At 43.4% G+C, this 20,726-nt stretch overlaps 1 protein-coding gene across 1 annotated transcript in view; it reads left to right on the forward strand.

Moving 5' to 3' along the window:
* Positions 1-6,689, forward strand: part of DNAJB6 (DnaJ heat shock protein family (Hsp40) member B6) — a 49,654-nt gene extending 42,965 nt beyond the window's left edge. Inside the window, exon 9 of the mRNA XM_071734750.1 lies at positions 5,116-6,689. Coding sequence (XP_071590851.1) covers positions 5,116-5,198 — 83 coding nt within the window. The 3' untranslated portion in view covers positions 5,199-6,689. The remainder of the gene's footprint in view (positions 1-5,115) is intronic.
* Positions 6,690-20,726: the final 14,037 nt, after the last annotated feature.

Below are 20,726 nucleotides of genomic sequence, written 5' to 3' on the forward strand. Positions count from 1 at the left end.
TGGCATGGATTCCTCTGCTAGAGAGACAAGCTATTTGTACTTTATTACATCTTTAACATGGTCTCTGTTCTTTTTACCAACACAGGCTTTCCTGTATTACACTTTACTAACTAGTAAAATCAACGTGCTTGGTTATCCAAAGTAATTACCTTAGAATTCTCTCACATACTTGTATTTGGGCATGCAGTAGAGAGAGAAAGGAAAGCACAGCCACAGTTTTCCATGGAAATCTAATACATAAGGAATGCTGGCGGTGCAGTGATGGGAGGGAGTTCACTCTCTCTTTATTCCACATCCCCTGGCTGTAACTCTGTGAGGTGGGACAGGGTAACAGCTGAATTCTCCTGTGGGGGCAGTGGGTGGGCAGTTTACTGGTGGATTTGGAAACTTGCAGGTTGCTCCTTGGCTTAGCCAGAGCTGCCCTCATGCATGATTTTTTTGGCTGTTATTAGGAGAGCATCCGGTTACCCATTTGCTTCCCATAGGAGGTGGCTGGGTTCTACATGGAAGGGCTTCCAAGACTGCAGAGCCTTGCTAGCTTTTGCTTGCCATGTGGGAGTAAAACCTTGGAATTTACTTAGTAAAGTTATTACTTTAATTAATAGCAGGCAAGCAGGTTATATCTGGCTTGGTATGTTCTTGTAGCAATTCTAGGCAGAATTTGTAATGAAAATTGTATGGTGAGCAAACGTGAAGGAAGGCCCCAGTAAGTTAGTGCAGGTATTCTATCCCCTAAAACATCAAAGTTTGATTACATCACTGGGTTGGCCAGTGAAACCGGAGAACTCACCCCTTGGATTTAACAGTGTGAATAATTAAACAGTGGAGAGGCATACCAAGACAGGGTGGGATGTTTTGTCACCTCAGGTCTTTATGCAAAGGCAAGTGCTCTCTGTGATGCTTTCTGGCATGGGCAGGAGCTGTGGATACAGTAAGAGAATTAGTACATCAAGTCATGGTGTGTTGGGCAGGGGAAAGGAGGGAATGGGAAAGTGTAGTGTAAAGCTGTAGTTGTTAACTGAGTCACATGCATGAAATTATACCCAGGCTGTGATCTTGGGTGAATTTTTAAAATGCCATATGCAAGTGTGGTCAGTCTAGAATAACAGATGGTGGCTGCATCTCAGCACTAACCCCAAGCTACCTTTGAAATAGCAATTTATTGTTTTAACTAGAGAGATGTTTCTAAGAATAGAAAATTAGCACACCACAGAACCCAGCTTGCACGTGCCCTGCTAAAGCCCTGTGTACATACTGGAGGGCAAAAGAATGGCCACAGTCTTAGGAAAAGGTTAGTAGATCTTGAAAACCATTTTCCCTGGGACTTGAGCAGAAAGCATCAGTCCTTCCCACCTCCAATCTCAGTGCTTCCGAGCCTGAAGGTGGAAGAAGACTCCTTCAAAGTCTTCACCTTTGCAGGGGATCTTTAAAAATCAGGCCATGGCCTTTACTACTGACTGATGTGGGTAGGGAAGTGCTGCACACTGATTGCTGGGTGTGCCTGAACATTTTGTTTCCTTCTGCCAACTCCTACGCCCTGCCTGTGCTGGCAGAAGGAAGGTGGAGCAGACCCTCTACTGCACTTTGCATCTTGATAGAGCAGGCAAATGTCAGGTGAGGAAGGAAGAAGTAGGATATCACAAATGGTTTGGGTGGGAGTGTTTTCCCCAGGACCCTTGTCCTTTTGGATCAGCTGCTGGATGCATCTCCCTTGGAGCTGCTGTCCAAGAACGTGACAAGTGTCATAGTCAGTGCCTGAACAAACCTGTGACTTTGGGAGGTGCAGATTGGCAGAGAAAGCCAATGTGGGACACAGCAGAGAGGTTTCCCAATTTCTTTTGGTCCTTGATGAGTGGTTGAGAGAGTTGCTGCTAAGCATTGCTAGAAATTGGTTTCAGCCTTCAGCAGCTTTGTGAAAGCTGGAGTAGCTTCTCTGCTCTTTATGGTTCTTCGGGAGGTAAAAGGGGATGAAATGGAAAGAGCAGTTCAGGATATGCTGTTTGTTTTAGGCAGAAATTATCCAGCTTGTAAATCAGGTGAAATTCCAACCTGTGCAAATACTTGCTTCATCTGTCACTTCTCCTGTCAGCTGACAAAAGCAAGAATATACCAAGCTAGGGTGATAGCCATCAGCATTGGAGTCGACCTGGTTTCCTAAAGCTGAAGCTAGGGTAAGCTCTCAGCCACCTTTTCTCTCCCTCTACCCTGGAATGCATTTGTAGAGTTCAGATGGCAAACAGTCACTTCTAGGGGTGGAAATTTGAAAAGCCTTTCTCCAAGGCCAGAACTGTTTGGATGAAGCCCATTCAGCCAAGTGCTAACTACAGAAAGTTTCTATGGCCACTTTGTGATGCTGGCGACTCACCAGGACACAGGTTCACTGCAAACTCATCACACAGTGATGGGGCTGCTTCTTTCTAATCCAGATTTTATTCTCTAGTCTTGCAACCAAAGCAGCTAAATATGCTTTTAATTAGTGCTGGTTGCAGTATTCAAGTGAAACAAGCACCAAAGGGTTACACCTTTAGTGTGCAATTTTTATGTTTGTTAGGAGCTGCTTCCCACGTTTGGATCAGGTTTTTGGCTGTTATCACCCAGCCTAGCATCACTGGAGCTAACAGACCAGCAAAGTTTGACCTATTCTTTCTTCTTAGGTGGGGGTAGAAAAGGAAATGGTTGTGAGTGAAATTATTTATCACAGCAGGCTTGAAACAGAAAAGACCTGGCAGCTTTCTCTTGAGGAATATTCTGTATTTGTGCCTTATCTCCTATTTTGGCCAATCTGTTTCTGTGTGTCAGTGATAACACTTGAAAGATTTCAACTTTTCACCCTTATCATTCTGGAGGCTGGTAGGAGATTGTGTTGTCAAATGCCTGAATATCTTCATACCACATTGTTTAAACATTTCAGTTGTTTCACTTATAAGACAATGAATTATGTGCTATTCATTTTAAGCCATAATTTACATTGATTCACGGTGTTTTTATGGAAGAGTTGCTAGAATTGCTTTTAATATCTCAAACAGTTGAAGAAAATGGACTGTTAGGAAAAAAAAAAGGAAATTATAATGGTATAAAATAGCAGTATCAAAACCAATCATGCCTGGATGTGGAAGCATTTAGAAATACTGACAGTGTTTTGAGAATGGAAAATGAAAAAATTATGAAGCTAATAATCTGTTAGGGTTTAATGATCCTTTCCCAAATATCTGTGTTAATGTTTCATAGTTATTACATGAACTAGTTCTGATCACCTGATATCATCATGTTTTTCCCTCCAGTAAAGGGAAGAACCCTTGGAATAACAGCCCTTGGATGACTGATTCTGAGGAGTCAGCATGTCTCTTATGCCTCCATTGGCCTCTGTGGGAAAGCAAAGAGATGCTCAAGCCCTTCTGGCACATGTGCCTTACAGCAGTAAATGAAATGCCAAGGGATCCTCTTTTGGGCAATGTATAGGTGACTGAGAGGCTGACATTGAAGTAAACTTTATGGATGGAGTTCTTAGGGGATGCTCATGCAGTGTCTGTGGGGACAAGGTTGTAGCTCAGGGTGCAGGCAAAACACAGCATCATCTGCAGTTCTGCCAAGCACAGCCAATTTTTCTCTTCCTTATACAGTAAAACTGGTTTCCACTCTAACTTTGCACTGGCTAATTGCTCATGGCACAATTTCTAAATAAATATCTTGCTTCTTGACTCAGATGGTTGCAATAGATGAAGTCATGCTGTTGATACAGCATTGGAGCTCGAGTGATAACCCAGGAACAACTTCCCTTTGCTGCAAGGGAGTCTCTTCCCTCTAACACACCCACTTTTGATAATGTCTTCAGTGATTTTCTTTTTCTCCAAAGACTCTCATGGTTCTCTCCAAGTCTTAAAAGTAAACTGAAGAGCTGCAGTTCTGCCCTGAGCACAACCCTACTTGTGCTTGGGAGGAGCTCTGATCAGGAGCAAACTCCAGCCACAGTGTGGCTTCCTACTCCTCTGACCTCCCACCACTTCCTTTTCCCATCTTAATGCTGCTGCTGGTGCTAAATTGATGGAGAATCAGGTGCCATGGCTTCCTCAGGGTCATCTCTGCCTGCTGGCAGACAGAATGGGGAGAAGGAAAAGCTTTCCAGAGAGGCAGAGCTATTCCCATCCTGGGCTGTGCCCTGGACTCCCCACTCTGCCTCGCAGCTGCTCTGCGCTGCTCCCCATCACTGGGCTGTGCTGGTTCACAGTGCCAGAGCACTGAGCTAAGGGATTCCTCCAGCTATCTCAAGGCATCACAGAATGGTTACATGAGGGAAATGTTGGCTGACTTGGAATTTAGATTTTCAAGTGCACTTGGGTGGCTGTGGTGTCGGTTCTGCACAGGTCACTCTCCCTGCAAATCTGCTTGCAAGATGAATCTGGTTGTAAGTTTGGAGGAAAGGGTGTGATGATGCAGAGCAAGAACTGGCTCATGCATGGTTGTGAAGGGGAAAGAAAAACATTGGGATGATGATCACATGGCTGGAAGTTTGTGCCTAATGACCCTGTAGCAAATAATTGTTGCTTGAACTTAATGCTTCCATGCACCACTGGAGATGAAGTAGAATATAACCTGTGGTGCATAGTTAAGCATGAGCAGGCTGATGACCTGCACAGAAAAATGCATATTGGTAAACACTGAGCACCTTTTGATTTCCTCAGGATTCTTGGCATTCCCTGGTCTTATAATGGAAATGCAAATACCTTGGTGATGCTGGCTACTGTGAGCAGGAAATGCCAGTACTTAAATAGCTCCTGCTGTATAAGTCTTATTTATTGCTTCTGTTTTGAAAATTATTCTAGTTTTGCATGTGCTCTAATTTTGAAGCTTTTCCTGAATGTCTTTGAAGTCTGAAAGGTCTCCAGACCTTTTCAAACGTCAAAGATCAACCATGTTTTCTTTCTATCCTATGTAAGGGATATAGTAGAACTGGGGGTATAGTGGAAGTGATAATATACATATATGTATATTTTTAAGCATTAAAAAGTCAGAATTTTTATTTAAGATTCCTTAAACCATTCAGAGAATGTGTGCTTTTGCTAGAAGGAAAAATCCATGAATGCTGTTAAAAGTGTTTGACAAGCCATGTTTCCTCAGGACACAAAGAAGTCAGCAAGAGGAGGAAGCAGAAGCAGAGAGAGGAACAGAAGAAGAAGAAGTCAACCAAAGGGAGTTACTAAAATGGACTTCTCTGCTATGCCAGTACCTTTATAATAATAACAACAACTTGATGTTACATATGAGCACACCTCTTTTGTGTATATTTTTTGATTGTTCACACTGCTAGCAAGGAAGTGACTCATGTTTAAAACTGTACTAAAATTGCACTATGTTACTCTTTTTAGTTTCACGAAGTGGCTTTTTTGCCAGTCAGGTTAGGGAATTCGAAGGAGGCTGATCTTGGTTAGAAGTGTGTTATGTTTGAAGATTAGAATTTCTTACCTCTTCCTTCCCTGGGACTAAAACGACTCTAGTCTAGTGTTTGTTTATTTGTCTTGTAGGATAGAAAGAGTTGTACAAATGCCTGTTTGGTAACTCTGGCATCTACATCAGGCCTGTTGAAAGAAGAGACCTATTTGCTCTTGCCAGTAGGGATGGGATTGAGACATGAGCTCTTGTAGGGTAATTCATGCAAGCTTATTAAGTTACTTTTATGGTGGTTTTTACTTTTTCCCGAGCTAGGCAGCAAAGGTTTTTCCCTGCCATTAAAATATTCCTTCATTTTAAATTGTATCATGAAGTTATATTCTCTGATTTTAAGAAACTTAGTGTAATGATGGTCTCCTGTAAGCACTCCCCTGATTTCCCTGATGCATCCTGATGAATCATTTAGTGAAATCATTCCTTATTTTAAAAGGTTATCTTCAGAACCTAGAGACAAATGACCTAAGTGCTACTTTAAAACCACTCCTTGTTTCTGCTGAGTAGGTTTTAGATAACAAACATTTTTTTCAGCATCTGTATAAGATTTTACCAAGTTGTTTCTGCAAAAACTTACACCTTCATGTATGAAAGCATTTTGCATCAGTTTGTTGCAGGACTAATTTTTTTTAGCTTGACAAAATGTCTTCAATTTAAAAGAAGTATGTATTTGCTGGCAAGATGACTTCCTTGCTTCCCATACTTGTCTCATGTGCATGACACATTGCTTCTCTTAACCTTTTAGTTTGTACAGAGCCCTTCCGTTGCCTTAAGCATTCACCTGCATGTTTCTTGTCAGTATGTTGCCTCCTCTTTTTAACCTCCAGGTAGGAGTTAGCAGCTTATGGTTTTGTTTTGCTTCTTTTGTCTCCCACTTGCCAATATGTTCTTGTTGTAACAGACTTAAACCTGGCAATATTGAAAGTCCACTATTCCTGGACAAACTCGCTCATAACATTTAAAAGATGTAGAAATGCACATCATGGTGTAAGGAGGAAGCTAAACAGAAAGATCAAGTCTGCATTCTAGCATGCTTTGATATAATAAATTCTGGTGTCTCTGGTATCTGCATAGTTTAGCTTCAAATGCTTACATTACCCAATGTAACCTTATGCAAACATATAAACAGCCATGAACTCTGTATTTAAATTATGGTTAATATGGAATAAGGCTGAGTACTGGTTTTCTGTCACTTAAGTACCACTTTTTTTGTTTTGTGCAGTGTTACTAATATTTAAAAATAAAGAAAATTCTCCTTTATACTTTGTCTCTTGCACTGTACTGTAGACTACAGCTGGCATCAGTTGTTCTTGTTTAACTTCAGGCTGTAAGCACAAGGGGGAGAGTCCACGTTCATAAAACACTGACAAGCATTCCACATTACTCCTTTTGCTAAATGAGCAAATTGATACAATCCCTGTGTCAAATGGCTGATACTGGAAAAAAGAGGGTTTGTGCTGACTGGGAACATCACTATAAGGAGCAAAAACCTGAAGTGGAGCTTGCACATGTGTCATGCAAGGAACACTCATCCTACAACATTTTGAATTGCATCCCATTTGCTTTCCCTACTCTTGGAGAAGTCCCCCTCAGTACATAGGCCAATTTTAAGCTATTAGTGCTCCCTACTTATTGGGAAAATGGTGCACACTTGGAAAAGCAGGAGAGGTGGAGGAAGGGAGAAGTGACACAGCACAGGGCTGTTCTCCCTGTGCTCTGAGCAGCCTTGTCACAGGATGGCTCCTGGTCAGGAATGTGCCTTGAAGAGTTAGAGCAGACTGGGATTTGGTACCTTAATATCTTCTTGACTCTAATCCCTCTGTTGGGCTTGAAGGAGGAGGATAGAGCTTTAATGAGTCAGGAGACCTGAGGGTAAGCTTTGTGTCCATTAGGAAGCCTGTCTCACCAAGGGCATCCTTTTCTCAGCAGAAAAGTGATGTGCTTGTAGCTGGGCTCCTGCACCTTCTGTGGGGAGAAACTTCTGGCAAACATGGACATAAGCTTTCCTATAGATACATAGAATCTGCCCAGGCTTTCCTAGAAAATAAGAAATGTGGGTCCATGGCCATTGAGCCTAATTTCTTCCTCAAGCCTGATTTTTTTTTCTGGATTTTACATGAAAGGTAACTGCTTAAGTGTGCCCCATAAAGCCAGGCTGTGAGTCAGGCTGTAGGGCCATGCCCACATGGTGATGGTGCTTGCAGGACAGCCTGGATGTGCTGCCACATCTACCATGTCTGTATGAGCAGACACACGTGAGGTCTGTCCTGTCCCTGTGCATCCTGGTGCCCAGGGTGAAGGCTGCATGATGATGTGGTTACTTAAAGTATGTGCTGGGGCAGGAGAAGTGCAGGTGGGTGTGAGACACCTCAGCTGATGACAGATGATGCCCAGGAGTGGCTGTGAATAAATGGGCAACTTGGGAAAAGGGTTCCCGACCATCTTAAAACACTTGTGTGGAAGAGCTGAGGAGAGAAACAAAGCTAGTTTAAATACAGACCTGATGTGATTTATGGAATGGATTGCAAAATGATTCTTTACAGAGCAGAAACCTGGACGCAGAGACCAAAATGTATCCAATAAGAAAATTAAATTATTAGGGTAGTGAACAGTTCAGTAACATCATGATTAAAACAATACACTGAAAACAAAATCCTTTTCTCTTAAGACAATCAGTCATAATCACAAGGAAAATACTGACTGCTGAGTGCTGCTCCTCGCTTGGAAGCTGCTACTATGAAAATGGTTTAAATTGTTTGTACACACCTTTCGGAGATGTGCATAGTCTGATCTTTGAAATAAAGTTTGGCAAGACTTTGATCTTAATTACGTGATCCCAGACCTTTGTGGGCAGGTTGCAGACCTGTAAATTCTATTTCTAAAGAGGTAGCACGAAACTGTGTTGTTCTCTGCTGGCTTGGCTGCCTTCACAGGGACTTGCTTTTCCCTCAAATTTCAGTACCATCTCATGAACCTTTATATGTATGTGTTGAAATAACATATTGAAAAGTTGTTTCTTTTGAAAAAAAAGTCAAACCCAAAAAAGGGCAATAATCATTAGGGAAGGACTAAACTCCCTGTTTTCCAACCATTTCTGAAATGTGTGACTTGTACCCACTTGTTCTTCAGGACTGTTATTAGACATATGTCACTCAGCTGGTGGCTATCAGGTGATGGGATTACCTTGCTACTATATAGACTGTCGTTGTTTTATTCTGCCTACACAAAAGTGTATTAATTTCTATTTTTTTCCTTTGTGTTGTGTGCCAGTTGCACAGGACTGTTTGTTCTGTTTGCACCTGTTTGCACAGGTTAGTCCTCCCTGCATTTCAGATTGCAGTTATCTTCCTTGCTTTGCAATCCTGCTCTTTTATGCCCAAAGTTAGCCCATATTTTAGTGCTTTCTCACATTACCTTGCCTGGGGAGTGCCTGACTGCCCTGTATCTGACAGATTGATGGGGGGGTGCGTGGTACAGTTGCCTACAATTAGGAATATTTAATTTTCCTCTTCCCAAAAAGCAGGTTGGAATCTGGTCTAAGAAACATTTAATCACTTATTTACAAAACGTTGCTCATTGCTGAAAACTCTGGGCAGGGCAAGGCAATTCTCCTCTCCACTGATGAGGAGTAAAACAGGGCACCTGGAGCTACATACAAGTGCTTGATTTTAATAAATGCTCATATTTGAAACTATGATTGGTTCAGCTGCTCTGTGTCAGCACACTTGGACTTCTCAAAGTTTTTCTAGTCCAAAAAGGACTAGGCAGGGTGTTGGGAAGTGTCAGGTTTGTTAAGTATGTTGTTGGTGCCCTCTTGGCCACCAGCTGACAGCAGGAGAAGTACTCCCAAAGTGGCTGAGCTGACCCACAATGACATTTCCAAGCGTGGGGTAGGTTACCTTGTTCTTCTCATCACAGCAAGCACAGACTGCTCATGTCATTTGGCACATCTTGAACTACAATGTCAAGTATCCCAGACTTTCCTTCTGCCTCTTCCAGAAGGCCTCATGTTGTCACTGCAAAACCAGCTCCAAAAGCACGAAGTGCACGAGCAAGGGCAAAATGCACACTCTCCTAACCAGTCTGAGTGCTCTGATTTCAGGAAAATACCTCTGTGTCTGCCTGAGAGTGATTACAGATTTTCTAAGATGTCTCCAAGAAGGGAACGGGACCTCGCTGTGCTGGCTGGATGTTTGATTGTCTCTTCAACACCTCTTTCCATTCACATGCCCACGCACCTTTCTACTTAAATAGCATATATAATTTTTTCCATCCCTTGTTTTGGAAGTGCTTGTCCTTCGGTCAATGCAGAGTGGATTGTTTGTTCTTTAGGTTGCCAGTGGTTGCAACTTGTGATATGGATTTTATTTTCACATTATCTTAATATTAGGGAGTTTCTTTTGGAAAAAATTCTTTACCTTAAAAAGCTCAAAACTACTTCCAGGTTTTTAAGATGAAAGCTAGCAGTGCAAGATGGTAGATCACAACAAAGCCAGCAGGCAAATACACCTCTTAAATGCATTAGGTTAAAGCTTATGGGATACATGTTTCTGCCTGATTTCTGGAGCCTCAGTGTGTGACATCTTTGGATGGTTAAACATGGTAAGCTGAGCAGTGCTTGGCTGCATATTGCTATGAGAGATCAAGAGACTGAAGTTTCTCTAATAGCCTGCACACTCAGATCTCTAAGGAGCCATTAAGGAGCTCTAAGCAAACACTTCCCACGGTACTTGGAAGGAACACTCACCAAAGGGGCATGACTTGATCCTGGCAGCAGATGCAAGCCACAACTTGCCACACTGGTAGGGATGTAACAACATGGGGTTTACTGCTCTGGGGTTCAAGGCAAGGAGGTAACCAGCACTAGAGCCTTCCCAGTGCTGTGAGTCATGCTTTACACCCATAAAAATGATCTGTCAGCTCCCTGGCTCATGGTTCTGTCTTTGATAGTGATGAATGGTGGATGCCTAAGGGAGAGCACAGGAATGGGATGAGCATGTAATTACACCTCACCAAAATGTTTTCCCAGCTGTGGTGCCTTGTGGGTCAGAGGCTCCTGGCTCCAAAAATGTTTTTTTTCTGTTACCCAGTTTGTTTTGGTTTTTTTTCCGTTGACCTGTTCAGTTACCTCTTAACCTACAAAACCGATCAATACCCAGTATCCTATAAGGAATTCCTCACCTGACTCTCAGGTAATGAGAGAGCCCCTGTGTTTTCAACCTCTCTCCTACAGATTCCTTGGGTTTCCTCCCCTCCTCCATCCTGACACTGGAAGAGATACTGAACACTGTATCCTCATTCACCTTTTCCATGCCACTCATGAATTTAGACAATTTCCTCCTGCCAGCCTTTGGTTAACTCTTTTATGGCTCAAGAGGCTCAGCATATAGGACCTTTTCCTTCCTTTGATCACCCTCTTGGGTTAGGAAAGCTCTTTAAACATCAGCTGTTGCTCAGCTCCATAAATTGTGATGACTGCCTGGCTGAACATGACCAGCATTTTAGCAACTTGCTAATACCCTGTTATCAGTCTTACAGCAAGAGAGGGAAGCCACACAAAGCCCAGGACGCAGGAAGAGCAGACCAACTCTTGAGACCTGACTCTGATGTCCTCAGTCTCACAAAGCTCTCACGGGCTCTGGAATGAGAATGCATGAGCTCATGGCAGTGATGGCATCTCCAGAAGGTGTTCTCACCCTCCTTCCCACCCCCTCAGCCAAAATCTTGCCATGGGACATTCCTTGGTGGCTGACGGGATGCGCACCTCCTGACTCAGGCGCGGCTCCTGCCCCGCTGGTTGCTGCTCAGGCTGGCAGCAGTGACATCTGTAACCCTGCTCAGCTGCCTCCACACCAACTGTGGGGTAAATGCTGCTTTGTCAAAAAGAACACTGCCACTGCCAGCTTCCTTGCTCCCACGGAAAGCTCTTGTTGGCTGCATGACCCTGGTTGATCAGGGAGCTGGATCCAGTAACCTTGGGAAGACACCGTGCTCCTGGTGTGACAGGACCCTGCAGGCAGTGCCTGGAGACATGGGAAACCTCACTCCGCACATCCCTGATTTCTGCAGCTCTGCCCGTGACAGCACAACAGCTTTGTCACTTCCAATCCCTTCTTGTCCTATATGCAGATGGAACTTCCCATCTGCAGCAGTCTGGGTTTTGTCCTGTTCCCCATGGCATCTTTCGTGCAGGGACAGCTGTGTGCAGGTGTTCCCTTACTGGGTTTTCAGGTCACTGATGTCATCTGAAATGACTGGGGAGTTAGCCATGAGGAAACCTCAGTGATGGGTAGGGAGGATCCAGAGAGATGGGAGGGTGCAGGACATCAAACATTCATCCTTAAAAGTGCAAAGTCAAAACTGGCCCACTGATCCAACCCCCAAAAAGGCTGTGTCAGGATCTGTCACAGCTCAGAGTGCATCTAGAACTGCAGTTCTGCTTCAGATCCAGCTCTATTTTAAACAGAACTTTAGATCTGAGTGCAGACAGGCTCCAGTGGCAGGTAACCCCTGCTCTCTGTGCCTCTGCTCCAGCAGGCAGCCCTGCTGTGGTTTGCAGGAAGGTGTCGTTTGGGTGCACCTGAGCCCATGGCCTCTTCTTGCCCAGCAAGTTTCAGGTTTGCTGGTGATGGGTTTTTAATCAATAGCACAACTTCCCTTGGAACCACAGATTTTTCTGTCCTGAATAGGTAGGAAAATATTATACAGCTCATGTGTAATTCAAGCCCCGGGTTGCATTAGGAGATGGGATGTGATAGAACATGATGGTGATGGTAATGAGTCACCTCATATTGTGTTTCATTGTGATGTGTCAGCTGAGGAAGCCAGAGAGCTATAGGTGTTTCTACCAGCCCAAATATGAAACAGCTGCTGGTTCATGCAGAGATTACCAACTTTTTCCTAGGCTACTTAGCAGATGGGTTCAAGTCTGTGGTTTAGCAATTTTTTAATTTAAGTTGCTAACAGTGAACCACCTCAGAATTCGTTTTCCATCCAGAGAAGTTATCAGTCTCCTGTTAGCAAGGGTTAACCTTGCTCAAAAATTCCACTTACCAGGAGGTGACTATCTTGGCAGAGGGGAAAGTTTGTGAGATTGCCTCAATTTTAGGGCTACTTTCTGCTGGTATTGACTAGAAGAGGGTGCTGATGCTACCACTCCTTGCTCCTGTAGAAGTGAGAATATGATTTAAAAAGCCAGTAGGTTAAAAACTGATCCTACACTTTTGAATTAAATCCAGAGGGTTGCAGATGCCTGGACGCAGTCAGAAAAACTCAAAAGGTTTCCAGGATAGGATTTTTGTTTCCATTGCTGCTCATTGTATATCTGGTAGACATGAAGAAAAAGCATGCAAGACCCTTTAGGATGTCACACCAGTCCTGGGTATGAAATTTTTTCTACAGGATGCAGGTGATGGAACTGGTGGAGGCCAATGTGTGTCAGTGCCTCTCCTCTACTGCTCTGGTGAGACCTTCAGCCAGCTGCTTACCCTCCTGCTGAAGTGCCCATGGATTTGCCAGGGCTGTTGTCCTGGTTTTGGCTGGGACAGTTACATTTTCTTCCTAGCAGTTGGTACAATGCTGTATTTTGGGTTTAGCATGAGAATAAAGTTGATAACACAGTGATGTTTTAATTGTTGCTAAGTAGTGCTTATCCTAAGTCAAGGATTTTTCAGTTTCCCATGCTATGTGACCAAGCAGGTGCACAAGCACAAGAAGCTGGGAATGAGCATGGCCAGGATAGCTGACCCCAGCTAGCCAAAGGAATATTCCACCCCATAGGACATCATGCTCAGTATATAAACTGGTGGGAGATGGCCAGGAGGGGCTGGGCTGGCTGGGCATCCCTTAGTGGGTGCTGAGCAACTGCATTGTCCATCACTTCTTTTCTTGGGTTTCATTTCTTTCTCTTTTGATCATCTTCCTTATAATAATGCTACTGCTACTACTAAAATAATTTATTTTATTCCAAGTAGTAACTGTTTTTATCTCGACCCATGGAGGTTTTTTCTGATGCTCCTCTGTACCCTGTCGAGGCAGGGGGAGGAGGCAGCAAGCAGCTGGGTGGTGCTCAGCTGCTCTCTGGGGTTAACCCACAACAGCTGCCCAAGCAAACAGCCACCCCACTGGGCATCCTGGCAGTGTCTGGTGTCCACAATCTGCTGTGGGGGTGTTTTTTTCCTAAGGTTTAAGTAAATTTTGTGAATAAGCATTTTTATGTTCACCTTCTCCTATCATGCTATTTTTTTTGAATGTGAGTGGACTCAGCAGGAGGTCTGTGGTTTCCAGCCCCTCATGCTGGGGACAGATTCAGTGCAGGTATAAGTATCTCCTGTCCCACAGCTCTGGAGCTTCTCCTGACTGTGACTCTTGGGCAGTCCCCAACCCTTTAGTCCTACATCTCTCTGCAGCAGAAAAAGTTCTGTGAAAGGCTCTGGGGTTTTTGCTCTGTCAGTGAACAGGGACCAGGGTAGGGCCCTTCCCCTCATTTTTATGCTGGAGTTTGAGCTCTCCTTCCATTAACCCCTTGCAGCCCTAGGGTAAGGAGAATGTTTCCTAGCAGGGTTGTAAATGCTTCAGAGGAGGCACCTGGGGAGGGAAGCTGAATAATGGAAATGTTAACAGAGCTTTCATTACACACCCGATACATCATTACTTAATTTCTTTGGTTTTGCCTCCTGTTTTTTATAAGTTATTTTACCCCTGATCAATAGTATTCATCCTGCTCAGTGAACAGGCTTGATACTGTTTTTATGGTGTGAAAATTACTGTTGCTTTGACTGGCTCCTATTACCAGGTGACACTGGTTGGCAGACAACAATTAATCTTCCTATTCTTTGGAAAATAAATGTGATTTATGGGAGCAGCAATCGATAGCAGTCTGCATCTTGCCACCAGGGTGCTTGCTTTCTTGAAATAAGGCTTTCACCTTTGGAGTGTGAAGGCTGTTTGTCTAGTGCTGCAGAGCAATTTATAATATAGCTTTTTTAATCTCAGCTTTTATTAAGAATTTTTTTAAAGATGATGATGATAAAGAAAACATCTGTTGTCTTTTTTTTTTAGGGTTTGATGCCTAGGTGGAGAGCAGTTGTGTAGGTGTGAACATACACCCACTGGCAGGGAAGAATGTGTTGTGGATGCTGGAGATGATGGAGGGAGGAGGAGGAGGAAAGGGAAAGCTGACCATTGAGCACCTGCTATCACTTCACTCACTGGAGAGATGATAGTCGGCACTGAGGATTTATTATTAAAATCTCACAATATTGATAGCAAAAAATGGATCAGTTTAACTGCAGGGAAGCAGAACCACTTCACCTGACAGCTGTGCAAGACATCACCTAGAGATGTGTGGGAGGCCTACAAGGCTGTTGCTCTTTTGTCTGCTCATTCTTGCTCTCTTGCAGCAATCTCACTGCACTCCACTACTTGGCCTTCTTTATCTATTGTGAGCCAGTTCTGCTCCAGTACAGGTGTGGGGTCTCTTCCTCTGCTGCCCGTGTTGAAAATGTTTTGTGCTTCTTGCAGAACTAGAAAATAAATAGTCTGCCAATTTGGGCACAATTTTATGCCTCCCATAGGGCAAAGGAACTAAGGGAGTGCCTCATGGCTTTGAATTTTTTTTTTTAAATTAAAAATACACATGGTCTCAAGTCCTCTCCACTCTTTGGCTTAGTCCAGGTGTAACTGTGATTTAAATTGCATGCATGTATCAGCATCTCTACAAGCAATTACAGTTGTAGTCAAACCCTGAGCTCTTCCCTCAAATTGTGTCTGCCATGCCAAGGAGGAGTGGACAAAGCTGCAGATCACCTCAGCTGGGCATAGGGACCCCACACCTCCAAGGATGGATGCTCTGGGAGAGCTGCAATGCCTCAAACCCCCAGATGATGGAGAGCCCAAGCAGTTCCATTCCAGGGTGGAATTTTTCACCTCTAACCTCAGCAAATGATTCTGTCCTTCTTGCAAAATTACTGGTGAAAGAAGCTCTGAGTTGAACAAGGTACATCTGCACGTTTGCAGAGGAGAAGGTGAACACTGAATACTCACCTATTACTGCTACAAATTATTTCCCTCTAGAACTGAGCTCCTCAGAAAAATAGTTAACCAAGAGCTTTTCATTGCAGGGTTTTTGCAGAGAGGAATATTCCCTTAGGAAGCAGGCACATCTGATGGGAAAATGTTGATCCTTAATTTTAAAAAGTGGATTTTCTGTCAGATAAAGTTTTATTTTGGAGTTGTTTTGCTATCCACCCTGCTAACCTTCTTGCTCTGCTTTGGGGCTGACCTGGTGAAGCTGAAAGGAATATCTGGAAGTTGTTTCTTTCTCCAGAGAAATAAATACGCATGTATATGTATAGGTACCTTAAGCACTCTTCTGGATATCTTAAGCTTCTTTTCTTAGGTCAAGAGGATTAATTCTATACTAGCAGCTAGGAAGCTGAAAGAATGTGGAATTGCCATTATCTGCCTTAAAACACTGGAACCAGCAGTTTTCTGAGTATCTTTGTACAGAGCCTTTATTTTTCTCTGAGTTTACGTCAAGGTACTGCAAAACACTGAGCTGATCTAACCCTGATTTGGGCCTCCACAGTGGAATTCAATTATTTTATGGTCAAGAGGGGAATATTATGCAAATGTTATCTGCTCCATTACATGAGGCCAGGTAATGTCACTTAATGAAGTTATGATCTCATGGCAAATCCAGAGCCTGTCTCATAGAGAAACACCCTTCCACAACTGGTATAATTATCTCTTTTAGGCATCATCCCTTACAGCAGGTACTTCAGTAAGCTCAGTTCCTCAAACAGGTGCTGCTTCCAAGCACCTGCCTGTCTAGCTGCAACGTTTTTACACAGGACCAAGGATAGGGTTGGTGCTGAGTTAGCTACAAGGAATGGGTTTCAGGGGGTAAAATAGCATAAATACAGATGCTAGGGTAGCTATAATTACACAGACTTTGATAAATATAATTACACTGTTGTTAAAGGGGCTTTGGTGTAATTTATTGCTCTGACTTGCAAGATTTGGATAGAGATAGAGAGCTGTCAAAGGGAGTGCATGGTTTTGTTTCCTTATCTTAAATTAGAGCCCCAGGACAGCTGTGTTCTTCTACTTTGAAGATTAATTTAAAAAAAATACCATGCTTTTGCTATCAGCCTCTTCCCTTCTGTCTGGAATTTTTGTCACATGGATGCACTGATTGCAGGTGCAGATTTTCATGCTGTCCTGCTTTGGAGAGGCTGTGGTTTTGTGCTCACCTGGCTACTGGTGCAGGGTTCAGCACTGGTTTGGCACTGTGTTTCTAGTGTTAAATACCTTTACTGGGATGGAGATGCATGAATTGGAAGAGATGTTATACATTAATTATACCAGCACACATAAACTGGAGTAAAATCTGGACTTATTTAAGGCTTCACATATGTACCATAAATAAGATATTGCTGTGTGTATCATTACACTAAATTTTCTATTTTGAAAAACTAGCCAAGTAACATAGGTACCATGTTGCTACCTCAGAACCTGGTCATAATTTGATGACGCTATCAGGATGTGCCCTCTATAAAAGATCCTGGAAAGGTCTTCCTATTTAAACTAACCCTTGTGAAGTGCTCAGTGCTTTTCTGAATGGAATGAACCATTCCTTAATTTAGCCCTTGCAGGTGTTGTACTGTTTGCACTAATACCTACTGATATTCAGCAAATTAAATCAAGATGCATCCTTCCAAGTGTAGTGGTGGAGAAAGCTGATCAACTCACCTCAAAGCAGCCCTCACCATCTGAGTTGTTCCAAATGTGGAACACTGAACTGTGATGAGTTAACTCCAACACTTACATAGTAAACCCCCAAATCCTGCTGTCATTTATGAGCCTGGAAGAAGCACAGTTACACAAAGCTTTATGTACTCCTGTCAGGTTCCTGACTTCATAAATAAAGCAGTGCTCTCCTTTCCCCCTAAGAAGAGGTTGTTGTGCACCTGTCTTGTCTATTCCCCATCAGCCACAAGCTTTCTACTTTGTAAGCTCTCTCATCCTCATTTTTTAAACACCTGAATTTAGTTTCCTCTTTAGGAAATTTTTTGCAATTCTTGAGAATTTGGGTCTGCAAAGCTTATTAATATGGAAGCACAATTTTTTGCTGGAATTCAAAGCTGTAAATTTGCTGGAGTGGACTGGAGACAGAAAATGGTTTGATGTATGATGCATGGCCACATTACAAACATAACTGTACTTGAGACAGCAGCCTTCATGGTAAAGATACTGTCCTGAGACTGAGAAGATCTGCATGCAGTTCTTAACTCTGCTTCAGCCTTTCTGAGTCTATCTTCAAACGGTTACCACTCAACAGACCTCTCTGTTTCCCATATATAACATAAGGTAATTCAATCCCTTTCTCTTGCACTTCATTCAACCTATTTAGCTCATTAATTCTTCAGACCAAGAACTTGATCCTGCTACTTCACAAGGCAAGCACACAGAGAATTAACGTGGAGCAATAGAGATTAAGCAGTCTTGTAGCTTATGAAAAGAAGATTCAGCCCTACAGAATTTTTCTACCAATACTGAGATGACACATTTCTCCCTCTCCTTTAAATCTGGACACACCAGAGATGGAGATGGGTGAGGTCTGCTCAGTGCCCTGCTCCGGGTGGGTCCCATTGCACCTCCTCTCATTCTGCTTAATTGTATTTGCAGTGCAAGTATTTGAGCAAACAGCCATATCCAAGGGCTTTCCCAGAGATAAGGGGGTTTACTTCACTTCCATCCACAGCTATCTGCAAAACAATGTAATTAGCTGATCCCGTGTTTGTCAAGAGAAAACAAAACTGAACAGCTTAAGTGGTATTTGGAGAAACACCCCATACATGCCCTTTGGCATAATTCAGGCTATAACTCTTGATGTCCACGGCCACAGAGCAGGGCTAGAGGAAGATCCCTTCTTTATTTAGAGGAAGAATTTCAGCACATATGCCTCAGGAGAAGTTATTAAGCTTCTTTAGTTATTACACTTCATCTTTTGCATTTGTAACATACATTTTGTAGGTACTCACATTTTTCAGGGCATGGGTTAGTGCAGAAGCAATGTAACCAGTCCTCTTCCTTCCTCCAGCTCTGCCCCAGCACCCTGCATGGAGTAGAACAGACCCTGTAACTGTCCTCTGTGAGAGATTTATATATATTTTCCTGCTTGTTAGACAAACCTGATGTAACCCTAACTATCCAAGCCAACTAGTGTGGTAAAAAGATGCTATGAGACCTCAAGAATTCAGAGCAAAAGAAGGACCATTTAAAAAGGTCCTCTAAACAGCTAGCTGTAGTGGAATTAGATAGCTTAGCTAAATAAATAAGAAGTTATAGCTTGTGAAAAAAAATCCCAGTGATTTCCCCTGAGGTAAAATCAGTAGAGAAAAAAAAAAAAAAAACAGTCTAAAAAAAATCTCTCACCAAAAACCCAAAGGGACTTGTCAGCTCTACGGAAGAAATTGGAGAGACCACTCAAGCAAGAAGAGGATTAGGCTATCTCCTATCAAAGCACACATAGACTGGATTTTTTACAGCAACTTAAACAGAAAGTGGTGGGCTTTGTGGGTTTTTTTCCATTTCCAACTGTGGCAAAGAGTGGAAGAAAAAAAAAAACCATAAAATAGTCCCTAAGGTAATGTCTTTCTATTGGGACCACTGCCTACATCCTACTAGGTCCATCAACTTGAACAATTATGAAAGTGGTCCACTTTGCACAGTGACCCCAAAGGCATTTATGTCCCCCAGTGCTGAACATGAGAAAGAGCTGACCTGGCTCATTCACTTTCCTGAGTGAGGAAAGTGAGGAGCTACTGAGGAAGAAAGGACATGGTTGGTGATGAAGGCTCCTGGATGCTGCCTGCTGCAGGAGAGCTGGATACAGTTCCCCTACCCTGAATCCTGTCTCCTAATCCTCTCTGACCTGGGCTCCTGATCCCAGACACATCAGCACTCAGCTGTTTTGAATCTGCCCAGGCTTCCAAAAATAGCAGGCATGCCCTGAGGATGCTCCCATGAGCACAGCTTCTGCTGTGAGGAGTGGTACAGGCTGTTTGCTCCATGCCAGAAGCAGGGTGTTTATTGGCCACACTGCCTCCCCATGGACTCTCCTCTGGTCCTCTTCTCCTTTACAAGCTCCTTCCAGCTGCCATCTCCTTCAGGCTCAGTCCAGCTCCAAGCTCCCTCCATTCCTGCAGCTTCTCAGGTTGGTCTGGTGGCAGCTTTCAGGGGAATACAGACAAGCTCTCCTCCATTTGGTGCATCCCTTCCCTTTCCTATTATCTGCCTCCTGCTGTCATTTGATAGTAAACTATGCCAGGGCAGCATAACTGGGTCCCTTCACATGTCCATCTTCAGACCTGGTGGGGGATCACTTGTTGGGTGACTGGTCCTTCACTGTCACACTGTGATCCAGCCCTGCTCCCACCATCTGCTTTGTACCTTTAACCAGTTTTTTTCCCTAAAGATAGAACAGGTACGGTTTTAATTTGCAGTCTACTTCTGGGCTTTCAACTAACTCTTCTAGAAGTTATTAATTCCAGGACAGACACATTTTTCTCTCTTTTTCAGCTTCACATTCTGGTGCTGTTGAGGTAATATGTCTCTGTCTGTCTCCCTTTATTTATTTATTTATTTTTTAAAAAATTTCCTTGCCACTCTACTGCCAGCTGGAGAAAAACTGTTATCTTCTTCCTACAGGCGAGGCACAAAGAGATAAAAAAGCAATTCCAGTGCCAAAGCTCAAAGTTTATCTTCCCAGCCTCCAGCCACCACTCTTCCATGGCTAAACCTGAGAGTGTCTTATGCCTGCAACTTCCTCAGGTTCTCCTTGGACACTTCCCTACATGTTCCACATTCAGAGACACACAACCACCAAGTCCATGCAGCCCCTTGTGCTCCTGCTGGGTGCTCTGTGCCCATTTTCACCTTCAGATCCTACCCTGAAAAGGGTCAAATGCCTCAATTTATGCTCAGCAGATGAAACCACTTGTTGGGCAGAGTAGCTGCAGGTTCACAGCCCTCAGCTGCCTAAAGGCTTCCCACCATTATCTTCTGCCCCAAAAGCTCTTCTCTTGGAGTGAGGAAAATAACTGAATATCTTTAAAACAGCTGTTCAAAGGCTTCATAGAGTGTGGCAAAGCTTCAGCACAAGAATGTACCTGGTAAGCAAGATTCCTACAGCCCATGACAACTCTGAGCACCAGGTAATGGGCCCCATGGGTTTGCAGCAGTAACCTTTGCCTCTGAGATGTCCTACACTGTAAAAAAAT

Source organism: Heliangelus exortis, chromosome 2 (assembly GCF_036169615.1).
Source record: "Heliangelus exortis chromosome 2, bHelExo1.hap1, whole genome shotgun sequence".
In the NCBI taxonomy this organism is placed as follows: Eukaryota; Metazoa; Chordata; class Aves; order Apodiformes; family Trochilidae; genus Heliangelus; species Heliangelus exortis.